This window comes from Sorex araneus, chromosome 5, assembly GCF_027595985.1.
Source record: "Sorex araneus isolate mSorAra2 chromosome 5, mSorAra2.pri, whole genome shotgun sequence".
Lineage (NCBI taxonomy): Eukaryota > Metazoa > Chordata > Mammalia > Eulipotyphla > Soricidae > Sorex > Sorex araneus.
In genome coordinates, this window is record NC_073306.1 from 62,859,421 (window position 1) to 62,873,823 (window position 14,403).

Sequence of the window (14,403 nt, forward strand, 5' to 3'; positions counted from 1 at the left end):
TAATATAAAGAAGGAGATTGGATTAGACTCTGGTTAGAGTTAGGGTGATACCCAACTCTAAGCCCACTGATAAATCCTTCTATGATTTCACTCTTGAAAGCACACTGTATTTTGTTCTTCGTCATTGTTGCATGACAGTCTGTTTGGTAGTCAGCTTATTTTTAGCTAGACTATCAAAGTATTTTACTAATAGACTGTCACTGCACTTGAACTTGGAATCTTGTAATGTGAGGGACTGCAATCGGCCAGGAAGAACTTCAGAAACTTCAATCTAATGGGAAATTATAAATCTAGACCAACCCAAACTTGTACTGGTAATTATTTTTTATTCTTAAATGTAACATAGCTCAATATTATAGATAACTAATATTTAATTGAAATATCATTAATTATACATAAAGAATAAGATAATGTACTATCTAAAGTATTGTGAAGATTATTTGAACTTGAATTATTTTTTATGGAAAACCTTTAGAGAAAGCAGAAAGTTTCAAAAGTATACTAGTTTCTCTATATGTTACTGAGAAAATTCAGTATAATGCTTAATATAAAGGTTTTTGAAATCTATGTTAAATATTTAGTAGTTAAACCCAAAACATTTCTACTGGAGATCATGCTACTTAAAATGCAACGATATCTAATGAAATATAGAAATATATTATTCTACATAAATATGCTATCCAATATCAAACCATGTCTTAATTGCTATGATTCAATCTGATTGTATTTTAGGTGTAAATACTTACATTTAAAACTCACAACCAGTAATTTAAATTTTAGTTTAAAAATTTAAATTATTGAATTCATTAAAAACATTTTAATTATTTGTATGTTGTCATCCTATCTACAGTTTGTGAACCATAAGTATAATTTGTATTTTTTTTTACTAGATGAATGGAAGAAGAAAGTCAGTGAGTCTTATGTTATTATAATAGAAAGATTAGAAGATGACCTACAGATAAAAGAAAAAGAACTTGCAGAACTAAGGCATATATTTGGGTAAGGTTGTCAATTATTTTTACCTTAAGTGTACTTATTATTTACTTTGTCTCTATGTTTAGCAATACAAACTATATAATGTCAGATGTAACTAATCGAGTTTTAAAACTTAGAAGTTTATTCCTTCTTGATTATTCACACAACTCCTAAAATGTAAAGATTTCATCTTCTAAAAATATGATTTGTATGTTCCCATCACTGAAGTTTAGAGAACTGAATTTGAGGAAATATCTTAAGAGGTATAACATATGCCTCGTATGTGCAGAGCCCTGAGTTCAAGCCTTGTACTGTATGCTTTTACTACCACCTCAACACTGTATAGTTCTGACAGTCACTGTACATGCTAATAAGCATCACTGGGCTAAACACAACTGGGGGTACAGAAAGGAAATAAAAAGAGAGGATTTAAGACTTGCTGATCTGAATAATCATCTCTAGAATTAGATCATTCTTCTAAATCATGCTACCAACAAACAACTAGATTCTCTTTTCAAATGATGATAGCTTCATTAGCTTTTTTTAGCTTTTATGGTAAGGCCATTAAGAAATTAGATAAATAAAAACCTATTCTAAACATCTAATGTGTCCCTTTATAGAACTGGGTATCATTCTGCTCCTGTTCAATTGTATTACAGTGTGTATATTAGCTTTAGGTTTTTCATGGAACTTGTTCCAGGATAACATGAGAAAAATAATCAAGCAGAGTATCAAACATTGGAGGTCACAAAATGAGAAGAGGGGCAAGAGCCTTAATTACACACACACAGATATATGCATGTATATATATAGATACATTTATATATATACTTATATACATATATATACAAGCAACCTTCTGAAGAAATGGATATGGCATTGAGAAACTAGTTTTATTTTGGTGGATGAGTAATCTGAAGTCAACTGCCTGACTGAGGAAAAGTTTGTGAAGGCCAATTAATAATTTTCCTTAATGCTGTATTTTGCATTTTTAGTGTACTCATGGCCAAGAACGGTCTTACTTAAAGAACAAGTATAAAGAAATGACCAAATGACTTTATATTTTTTACATAATAAATTACACAAAGCATTTGGAAAATAGCATACAAAGCTCATATAAGTGGCAAGCAAAATTGCCCATATATAATATATTTCACATGAAATTAGCCAGTGTGTTATTAAAATTCTCACAGGTGTTTGGTTTATGGTGTAATATAGTCAATTTTATGTGTTTTTTAACTCAAAAATGATTAATTCAGCATTGACTCAGAAGATGGAATATCCTAGACTGACTTTTGCCAGTGCATGCAGTCTTTTTCGCTGTGTGGAAATAATTTAAAAATATTGTAGCTATGTGACTGGAATTTTGGCATAATATAATTATACTTAATAATCTATTATGTAGGAAAAGAGAGATAAAAAGTTCTCAACTCTTATTGACTCACTTATATTGGATGAAATGTGATAAAATTGAGATTGTTCTTCAACACATAAAGTATAAATGCACTGTTATTATTTTTAATTTAGTAAGTATCATGTAGATAGGGTAAGGCTGGTTTAATAAACATATCCTTTTAAGTGTTAAGATGCAAGCTTGAGACGTAGTTGTTTTTTTTTTTTCCATACCACATCTACATCTTCAGTTCCCATAGTACCTGGTATAGCTGACTTTCCCTACATTTCCAATATACATCTAATAAATTTGTTCCCTTTTTTTCTTATTATATAGGGGTTGACAGAAAAAAATCAGCGTGAGGAGATTATAGCTCAAAGCTTACCATGTCCAAATATTAATTTTAGTGTATAATAAGCTAAGGACTAAAAGATCTGTATCTTGTCAAGATCTTAAGATCAGTAAGTGCTGGAACTATGATTTGAACCAGGTCAGTTTGACTCCGTAGAAAAAAACTCTTCCTACTTACTACTCTCTGCTTCTTGCTTCAGGACTTCACAATCTGGTTTAGAAACACATATATAAATAACACTCACAGAAGTCAAGCTATGACAAGTGCTAAGTGGAAGGAAAAACAAGATGATTTTCAAATACAGAAAAGAGAAAATTCTGGATCTTGATGTATTCAGCAATTTTGAAAAGTATTCCACATAGAAGATACAGCTTAGTAAAGTTAAACAGGCAAAAGTTAATGAGCCCATAGAAAGACTAAGGAAGGCAAATGTCATGACCACTTTATCTAAATTGAATAAGAAATATGTCAGTCAGTCTGAGTGTTTTATAGTCAGACAAATATGGTTTTTAATCTAGTTTCTTGTAATAGTTGATGGCATATCATTGGGCATGTTAATTAATTTTAAGCTTGTTTCTTATATATAAAATATGGTTAATGATAACCTCATAGGACATTTGTAAAATCACATTAAATGTTGAAAACAAAGCCTAACCAACACACACAGTAGACACTGAATAATTGAAAGTTTTTGTTACCATAATTGATTAGATAAGCACAGGAAGTTTGAAGTAGTGGAGGCCTAATTTTAATTAAGTAAGATTAAATAGCTCATGAAAGGGGGCCAGAGAGATTGTATAGGGGATAAGGCACTTGCTTTCACACAGAGTCCTGTTTGATCCCTGGCACTGCATATGATCCCCTATCCTCTCCCCCCAACCCCCCACAGCCCCGCAACTCCCAGGAGTAATCCCTAAGCATAGGGTCAGGAGTAAGTCTTGAGCATCTTTAGGTGTGGCCATATCTCTGCCCTCTCCCAAATAAATAAATTTAGGAATTAAAAATGTTAGGAATAAATGTCTTTATATGAAAAGGATTTTTTTGAAAGTGAAGAAGTAAAATGTTAGAACAATCAAGATGATGCCAAAATCTGAAATAGAAATTGTTAAGAAATGTGATGGAGTTGAATTTAAAGAATTTTTAGATGAAAGTATTAGACTGTTTATCAAAATGTTTGTCAAATTTTATATGAATAATAGTAGAACATTTTGTGGCTAGGAAGACACATTTTGTGGCTAGGTGCTGAAGTGATTTAAAAAGTATAGAAATGTTCAATAACAAACCTTAGGGGCAGATTACCAACATCCTAGAATGTTATTTTTTCAAGAATTAAAGATGTCCAACAGTAGAGTAGCTTATAGTATTTGCTAAAAGTTCAGATTCTATGATCTACCTCATAACTAATGAATCAAATCTTTGGAGATTGCTTTTGGAAAACCAAATTTTGAACAGATTCTCCAAGTAATACTTTGCCATGACAAAAATTATACTTGTGCTGAAGTTGAAAGATATCCGTTTAGAAAAATATTTAAATTACACTAAGAATTCTTTTCTGGGGTGATATCAAAGAATTGATATAGGATGTGGAAATAGAAAGCAGACAACTATAAGAGGAGAGAGAAAGAGAGAGAAAGAGAGAGATAGTGAAAGATAGAGAGATAGGAGACAGGAGAGAGTCTCAAGGGAATAAATAACCAAATGAACACAAAAACAAAACATAGTTTCTTGCTCAATATAATTCCACCAAATGCATAGAGCATCACCAGGAGAGAGACAGCTGTGCTTAAAGTGAAGTTTGGAGGATTTTGTTTTCTCTAGAATAAAATGATGGATAATGAGAACAGAAAAGAGTGTCAAGAATATGCTTTTTGCTTCAAACAACAAAATTTAAAGATAGTTGAGAAGATATCATGTCTGAGAGGTCACATTTAATTGACTAGGTAGGACATTTTTGGTATTAAAAAAGTGTTAGTTTCTGCCCTCATATTTATTCATGTCTTAATATTAGGATGACTCCTGTGATAAACAACATTGTTAATGCTGCCTGACCTTAGGTTTTCTCTAAACAGTAGTTAGATGGACTATTTAGGATGCCTGAAAAAGAAGAATATGGCACCAATCATTTACTAATGTAAATACAGGGTTGTAAATGTAATGTAAATATAGGGTTGTCTAAGATTTGTTTTTGTTGTTTTTATAGTCTTCATTTGTGGAAGAGTTTCTATATGGCATCCGTAGTAGCTACAAATCCATTCATTAAAAAGAAATTTTCCACACCATTATGCACCAAGGTTTCTGTCAACTCAAATACACAATCTTCCTGGTACAGCTTTCACCCACAATAAACTATAGGGTATAACATTACTAAAATTACACAAGACAAAAAGAAATAAGCCATTATCTTGCTTATGCCAGTTTATAGCTGCTCAGGCATGAGACCTTACAATTGAAACAATGGAAATGAAAATGTTTCTACATCTTACAAAGTAAAGTTGCTGCACTAAAAATTGTTTGGGGTAAAAAAAATAAAGTGTTAAAATAGATGATGGAGGGAAAAACCAACAGGATAACAGAAGTAGTACTTTGAAAAACCATTATTTGATTATTTCCTCCTGTCAGCTATACCTGATTACGTTTATCAATACAATACTATGAGGGTTTGTTCATTTGTTCATTATCCACTAGTATGTGTTTACTAAACATAACTTCATCTTTTTCTTCATTTGATGTTTGGGCCACACCCAGTTATGTTCATGGTTTACTCTTGGCTCTGCACTCAGGGATCACTTCTGGTGGGCTTGGGGGACCAAGTGTGGTGCTGTGGATAGGATCCAGGTCAGCTACAGGCAAGGCAAGTACCCAACCTGCTGTATTCTCACTCTGGCTCCCAAAGTCTTATAAGATTAAGCCTATTTGTTTGTTTCTTTTTTACTTGATTTTTTGGTCACACCCAGTGATGATCAAGGGTTACTCATATTTCTGCACTTAGGTATCATTCCTGGTGGTACTGGTGGGGGATGTTAGGGATTAAATCTGGTTTGGTCATGTGCAAGTTAAGCACCTTACCTAATGGACTATCTTACTACCTGCCTCTGATTAAACTTATTTAAACCCCATAATATTCCTGAGATAAAAATTATTGTTTCAATTTCATCTTTAGCTACTGTTGTTCTGTCATTACCAAATGTGCTTATCGGGTGAATAAATTGATCATTGTGTGAATGAAAGTACTTTATATTCTTAGTTTGCGTATTTATTCTAGAGAATATTGACAGATTCATTTCTGCATATTCCTTGATAATTAATCTTGAGAACAAATCTTACTAATGATTTTCTATTTGTATTGTTGAAGAAGAAAATAGGAATAGCCATAAAGATTTCACAAGAAGTTGCAACTAATCATTTGAACTGACAAATTAGGTGATTCATAGCAAATGTATAGTTTATACTTTCTTTGCTTTTCTTTAAATTTCAGCCAATGAGTTCATTAAAAGACTGTATCTATCTATCTGCATATTTTGGACAGAAGTGTGTTATTTCTTTTGCCAACTGTTCAAATGTTATATTTTAATAAGCTCCCACTTGTGGTCATGTCAGATATCTTCTGAAAAGGATGAGATCATGAGAAAGAAGTTTAATTGGATCACAAAACTGCATACTTCTCTGGATAAAAGGTGAAGGCGAAGAAAAGAGTTCATTATGCTACAAGAAAGAAAGTAACCTTTGGGTACAGAACTCCCAATTTTTAATGATTAAGGACAGAATTTACTATTAGAAATAGATTCATAATAGTGAGCTCATTTTAATTAGGAACTTCATCCATGCCCCAGCAAGCACTATGAACTCATTAGAATATGTTAAGTCACAGTAAGGCATGGCAAGTGATGAAAATGTAAAGGAAAATTTAAAAAATAAATTCAGCTTATGGTATTAGAATATATAAATGATGCTCAAGGCATTGAATTTGACATACATATTTACATTAGGAAAGAAAAATAAATAGAAAAAGACTTTCTTTCTTAGGAAGGATTTTCTTTAAACTCTCGAACATTTTAAGTGCATCTATCAAAATAGAAACAGTTTACTAAAAGTTAATGGGAATTGAGAATTAGGATTCAAATCTAGTCTCCAAAAAATTTCACTGAAAATTATGTTGCAATTATTAAAGCTAAGATAAAATTTTTACTATTAAAATCATACTTGACTGTCACATTTTGGCAGTCTTTTATCTGTTGATTTTTTTGTTGTTGGCATTAGAAGTTGCCTGCATATTGGGAGGATAGAATTCAAGAGGAGAACAAAAGCAAAAATCAGTAGCTCAGTTTTAAGCAAGGAATCCAGTATTATACACTGGGTCATATAAATGGTCAAATCTAGTTTAAGATTCCTTGAGCTAAGGAATAGTAGTAGTTGAGTAATTTTTTCTATGTAATTTATGCATTAAATTTTAGTTATGTGAACAATACACATTTATGATGTGCCTTTTAAATAAAACAATTGATTTTAGTAATTATATTTTCTCTTTATTCAGAATTTATTTTCTTTGCAAAGTTAAACAAGACTGTAGAAATCTGTACTAATTATACTTGGCGTGCATATTCTTAGGGCTGATTCAGTTAACATTCTGAGAATTAGTAACTGGCTTTTATCAGGCAAACTTTTGAAAATAACCTGGCCAAGGAAGATTTGGTTTCTGACACTGATTGTGGTCACCTGCACAGTGTCAGGAGTGATCATTGAACACAGAGCCAGGAGTAAGCTTTGCGCACATTCAGGTATGGCCCAAAAAATAAGAAAGGGAAAGAACATAATGGGTATTAAATGGGTGTTTTGCCAGACTTGTTGAATGAGTCATCGTGGTTAGCTACTGAAGAAAAATGAGTAATTATAACTATCTCTAAAATTATTTTAAGCATAGAATTTTATTCCCTTTGAGTCTCTTGTTCTTTCAATTTTTCTGTTGTTAAAAATGACACCCTCTTTTTTGCCTCTCTGGGATATATTCCCAGCAGTGGTATTGCTGGGTCAAATGGGAGCTCAACCTCTAGTTTTCTGAGAGTCGTCCATACTGTTTTCCAAAAGGGCTGAACTAGCCGGCATTCCCACCAGCAGTGTAGAAGGGTCCCTTTCTCCCCACATCCTCTCCAACAGTGGTTGCTTTTGTTCTTTTGGATGTGTGCCAGTCTCTGTGGTGTGAGGTGGTATCTCATGGTTGTTTTGATCTGCATCTCTCTGATGATTAGTGATGCAGAGCACTTTTTCATGTGCCTTTTGGCCATTCGTATTTCTTCCTTGGTAAAGTTTCTGTTCATTTCTTCGCCCCATTTTTTGATGGGGTTGGATGTTTTCTTCTTGTAGAGTTCAACCAGTGCTTTATATACCATTGATATCAACCCCTTATCTGATCGAAACAACATCTGCACATGTATGTTCATCGCAGCACTGTTTACAATAGCCAGAATCTGGAAAAAACCCGAATGCCCCAAAACGGATGACTGGTTGAGGAAACTTTGGTACATCTATACAATGGAATACTATGCAGCTGTTAGAAAAAAGGAAGTCAAGAATTTTGTAGTTAAGTGGATGGGCATGAAAAGTTTCATGCTGAGTGAAATGAGTCAGAAAGAGAGAGACAGACATAGAAAGACTGCACTCATCTATGGTATATAGAATATCAGAGTGGGAGACTAATACCCAAGAACCGTAGAAATAAGTACCAGGAGGTTGACCCCATGGCTTCGCGGCTGGCCTCACGTTCCGGGGAAAGGGCAACTCAGAGAAGCGATCACCAACTACATTGTAGTCGAAGGCCATGTGGGGGAAGGGAGTTGCGGGCTGAATGAGGGCTAGAGACTGAGCACAGCGGCCACTCAACACCTTTATTGAAAACCACAACAGCTAATTAGAGAGAGAGAACAGAAGGGAATGCCCTGCCACAGTGCAGGGTGGGGTGGGGGGGAAATGGGAGTGGGGAGGGTGGGAGGGACGCCGGGTTTACGGGTGGTGGAGAATGGGCACTGGTGAAGGGATGGGTTCCCGAACTTTGTATGAGGGAAGTATAAGCACAAAAGTGTATAAATCTGTAACTGTACCCTCACGGTGATTCTCTAATTAAAAATAAATAAATTATAAAAAAAAAATGGCACCCTCATTGTAATGGTGGCACTTGACTTGTAATACAGAACTGCTTCCAGTAGTTGTTCTGCATTGCTGATAAGCAATAGATACCACAATAGTGGATTTGGTGACTGTTTTTGTTTTGTTTTTTTTGGGTTTTTTTTGGGGGGGTATCATATCAAAGGTATTCAGGGACTATTCTTGTGCTCAGCAGTGATCCTTTCGATACTCAGGGGACCAAATACAGCACTGATCAGCTGTCTTTTAAAAAATGTGAAGACAAGGTTTGACATTTTCTAGAAGCCTGACAGAGTGACTGTAAACAGAATATTTATAGTTTTAGAAACTATTGTTGAAATTGGGAAATTTTATTTCAAGTGGAAGATTTTGATGTATACCAGAATTGGTTTGAAAATTGTCCTAAGATTATCCCAAGATTTAGTCTGTCTCAGGGAGAAAAGGAAAGTTTACCTTATCCTTTTGACTTTTTCTCAAGCTGATTAATAAAATCACTCCAGGCAGATTAGTAAGGAAAAAAAATCAGTCTTATTTTAAACATGTGAATGTGTATATATAAGGTGTCAAAGGAAGGAAAGGTAAAAAGTAAAATAAGTTGGATAAATAAAATATAAAATTAAAGGCAATAGAATAGGAAACTGGGACTTTTACAGAGTGGGGAGAAACACACATGATGAAGAGAATATGCTGTACAAAATCCTGAAAGAATTCTAATGTTCTGGAATGGATGTTCCCCCTAGAATCTAGCTGTTTTGGGGTATAAAGATTATTTGTTTTGATGGGATGTTGTGGGTATTGGAGTAGGGTGGGGAGAGGGGTTTCAAATTTGTTGTCTATCATAATTGATTACATGATACTTGTAACCAACTCCTATTAGCAATCTAAATGTAACCAACAGTGTACTCTCAGATTAATAAAAAACAATGATTTTCTGTTTTGCATCATTAAAAAAGATGAAAGCAATAGAATGGGTATGACACTTGTTTTGTACATACATGATGCACTAGGGTTCCATCTTTGGTGCCGCATGTGGTTTCCTGAGCCCTACCAGGAATGATTTCTGAGCACAAAGTCAAGAGTACACTAGTTGCTGCCCAAATACCCATATCCAAAATAAATAAATAATTATCTTTAGTAAGATTAGTAAGCAAAGATTACCTTGTAATTCCTCCCAGCATACTTGGTCTATTTGAAAAGCAGTGCTCATGGGTTCATGTGGTACCAGGTACCAGAAAATCAAATTCAGAGTCTCACGTAGGCAAATCATATGCTCCAGCTGCTTAAAAAGATTATTCGTGATGACAATCAACCCACATTCTGAACATGATCCCCAACCTGTATTATTCTGGGTAGAGATTATTGTGAGAAAGTTCCCTTGGGATCTACATGGCCTTGATTGATTTATCATAAACTAATTGACAGGTCAAAGTGGTATATCGTAGCCTGTTCTGATTGTCTCAAGGAATCTTAAATTTCAACTACAAAAGAAAAGTTGTACCTTTCTCCATAAGCAAATAGAGAAAGGACTTGGGCATTTTGGGAATGGTAGATGTGATCTCTGTACATAAAAACATAAGTGCTAGTGGTTTTAAGCGGATGCTTCATACATTGAGAGAAAACAGAGGACTTGCTGACACTGCCATCACTGTTGCTCTGAGTGTGCATTGATGTCTCCTCTGAGATGCAGGCCATTTTCCCCTGATATGGCTGATGAACAAATACTTGTTAAGGAATCTACAATCTACTTGAAGAATGATCTGGGGGGGAAGGAGGGAACGCACCGATAGTGCTCAAGTCTGACTCCTGGTGCTCAGGTGTTCAGGTATTATTCTTTATGAGAGGGTTTGGAGACCATATGTGGTGCTGAGGGGAAAACCCTAGAAGCATCTTCTCTGCTATACTATCTCTCTGGTCCTTGGAAAATGATATTTAGGACAGGGAGGGGGTTCAGGGATGAGAGGTACATGCCCTGTATACACAAGAGCCAGTTTGTTGTAAACTTGTTACATTAGCTAAAATAATAAATAAATAAATATCTGGGGGCTGCACTGGACAATGCTCAGGACTTACTCCTTGTTTTGTGTTCAGGGATCACTCCTGTCAGGGGTCAGTAGACCATATGGAATGTTGGGGCTCCATCAAGCCTGGGTGGGCACATGCAATGCAAGTACCCCGCCCACTATACTATTGCTTCGGTCCCAGCAAATATTTTTTTTAAATAAAAATATGTCCACAGTTGTTGGATAAAATTAGGCTGTCCTTGCTCCTTACTGAGTTACTCCCTCAATAGTGCTCCTGAAGCACCATCAAGCACTAATAATCCTATATTGCTTTTCTCTTTACTTTATGTCCTTTGCATGGTTTACTTAGTAATGTATGGGGTTTTTTTTTGTTTTATTTTTTTGTATAGACACAGGAAGACAGTTATGGGAGTCGATAGACTCCAAATAATATTTACTCCTGGGCATTCATCATATTTACTTGACTTAAGACTAAGTTGTCCTTAGTTCCTAAAAGCCCCAAAAAGAGGGTCCCAGCAAGGGACAAGGATGGATCCAGGGCAAGCTATAAGTTACTATGACATCGGAAGGGGACAACCTAAATGCCATAAAGATAATAACTTAAGAGTGTGGTCATGGAACAAACTCTGTCATGACTCAAAAATAAGTAACTGAATAAGGACCCTGCTGGGGTTAGGAAAGAGTAACTTGGCCTGAGGACTGTAGTCTGGGATATATCGAGAGATGTCCCCAGGAAGAGCCAACCTTTAAGCTTAAGCCCTGTTTCTCTGTTCCCCAGTCATTCATCTGTCTGTCGCCATGGGCGAGTCAGGGGAATGGTTCTTGACCATTGAATGCTCAAGTCCCTCGCACCCACACTCTTTTGAAAAACACCCAGTGAACTAGAAAATAATGGTAATGAAAAAAATTAGTTAAAGATCACATAGCATGTGCTCAATATTGTAGTATGCACCTAAACTCATTTATAGCAAAGTCATGTTTATTATTTAAATCATTTTAAAATTGAAGATATTGAGACTAAAATAAATTAAATTACTTGGTCAAATAACTTGGAACCACTTAAAAGGCAGAAGTAGTATAGGAATTGTACAGGATATGAATCCTGGGAATACCAAGCTCTTAAAGAATTACAATACCACAATGACTTTTTTTTTTTATTTTATTAGTGAATCACCGTGAGGTACAGACATACAACCTTCTGTGTTTGTGTTTCAGTCACACAATGATCAAGTACCCATCCCTCCACCAGTGCTCATTTTCCACCACAAATGGTTCCAGCATCCTTTCCACCACCCCAACCCTGTCTCCTCCACCCCACCCCACCTTTGTGGCAGGGCATTCCCTTTTTCTCTCTCTATCCTGTTGGGTGTTGTGGTTTGCAATAGAGGTATTAAGTGACCATCATCTTTGATAGTCTACTTTCAGCCCGCATCTCCCATCCCGAGCGGGCCCTCCTAGCACCCTTGGTGGTTCCTTCTCTCTGACCTGCCTTTTCCCCCCAGCATATGAGGCCAGCTTCTAAGCTGTGGAGTAATCCTCCTGGTACTTATCTCTAGTATTATTTGGTGTTGGTCTCCCATTCTGTTACTTTATATTCCACAAATGAGTGCAATCTTTCTATGTCTGTACCTCTCTTTCTGACTCATTTCACTTAACATAATACTTTCCATGTTGATCCACCTACATGCAAAACCCATGACTTCATCTTTTCTAACAGCTGCATAATATTCCATTGTGTATATATACCATACCAAAGTTTCTTTAACCAGTCATCTGTTCTCGGCACTCGAGATTTTTCCAGATTCAGGCTATTGTAAACAGCGCTGCTGCAATGAACATATAAATGCAGAAGTCCTTTCTACTAGACTTTTAATTTATTAATGGTTTGTTATAAGAGATCTCTCAGCTTTTTCTTTTATTGTTTTCCATTAAGTTCATTTAGGGTGTTTGAAAGAAGTTCTAAGTTCTCAGTTTTTCTCCATAGGGTATAGGTTACATAGTTCTTCACACTTTAAAAAGTGTTTCAGAGATTTTAATTCTTTATCAACATCTTTGCTTCCCAATCTTACTGAAGTTCTTTCTTTCTTTCTTTCTTTCTTTCTTTCTTTCTTTCTTTCTTTCTTTCTTTCTTTCTTTCTTTCTTTCTTTCCTTCCTTCCTTCCTTCCTTCCTTCCTTCCTTCCTTCTCTCTCTCTCTCTCTCTCTCTCTTTCTTTCTTTCTTTCTTTCTTTCTTTCTTTCTTTCTTTCTTTCTTTCTTTCTTTCTTTCTTTCTTTCTTTCTTTCTTTCTTTCTTTCTCTCTTTCTCTCTTTCTTATTTTTGAAATGGTATTTGGGCAGCAACCAGTGTACTCAGAGTTTACTCTTGACTCTGTGCTCAGAAATCATTCCTGGTGGGACTCAGGAAACCGTATGCGATGCCAAAGGTTGAACCCTAGTCCATCATGTATGTACAAGGCAAGTGTCTTACCCATTGTGCTAACTCTCTGCTCACATCCCTCCAATCAGTTTTTTCCCCCTGTTTTTACTTATGAACTCTAATTTTCTACTATTTTGAAGAGAAAATATTCCATTCTACCTTACTTTTAAAGTACCGTCTCTGGGTACTACCTGCCTTATTTGGAATTATAGCCACAAAGAAGATTTTTGTGAATGGGTTTCTAAGTCTGAAGCACTGTGCACACTGTGCTTAAAACTATTCATTTATCTTAATTTTCCCACAAGGTATCTATAGTGAAATTAATTTTGAAAGTTTATAAGACTTTCTTTGCAAAGGTCACACACTTGCAAGACCACATTTTGGGGTAGTTACTTCACATATCATAAAATAAATATTACACTAATAATTAGACTAATTTGGAAAATACAGTTAAAACAGTAGAACATTCCCATAAAACAATGACTTTTTATAGCATTTATTGAACAACATTTTGAAAATGACTCCTTAGAAGTTATCCTACCTCTCACAAAGTATTCCAAATTAAGATATTTTACACAACGTGAGAAAACATGTCTGTGGAATTTGCTGCCAGGAAGACAAAGAGGAGAAAGGTTAGGAACATTCTAGAATGATCCTGTGTCTATGAAAAAGAAAAGAACACGCATACACACACACACACATACAGCCACTGAACTTGCCATTGTTAATTAAAGCATCTCATCAATGTCCCGAGATTTACAGGCTTTTTCTTTCTAGCAGCACTCTGGAGATTATCACCTTTTCTTTTCCTATTTTTAAATTCCAATAGCTTTTGAAGTTCTTAACTGGGAGTCTTGATGATAATGTTCTGAATTTATAGTCCTTTTCAAGTACAAGTACTGTACAAATGATTTGGAAGGCTCTCTCACCAAAGACGATGCTATCTCACTAAAGCTGCTGGAGATTTAAATGGCAGGTGGTAGCTTGAAATTGACCTGGGAGGCCAAGTAGATGATCTCACTTCTACTGAAAAAAATGTCTTGGGAGTATCAAGGACCTCAAGAGGTCAAGAATGTTAGCTTTACATCCTTTTTCAAAGGTTACCTATGGC

At 35.2% G+C, this 14,403-nt stretch overlaps 1 protein-coding gene across 1 annotated transcript in view; it reads left to right on the plus strand.

Moving 5' to 3' along the window:
- The first annotated feature begins 226 nt into the window (after positions 1-226).
- Positions 227-14,403, plus strand: part of TNNI3K (TNNI3 interacting kinase) — a 302,459-nt gene continuing 288,282 nt past the window's right edge. The window contains exons 1-2 of the mRNA XM_004603345.2: positions 227-314; positions 891-999. Of these exons, the coding sequence (XP_004603402.2) occupies positions 275-314; positions 891-999 (149 nt within the window). The 5' untranslated portion in view covers positions 227-274. The remainder of the gene's footprint in view (positions 315-890; positions 1,000-14,403) is intronic.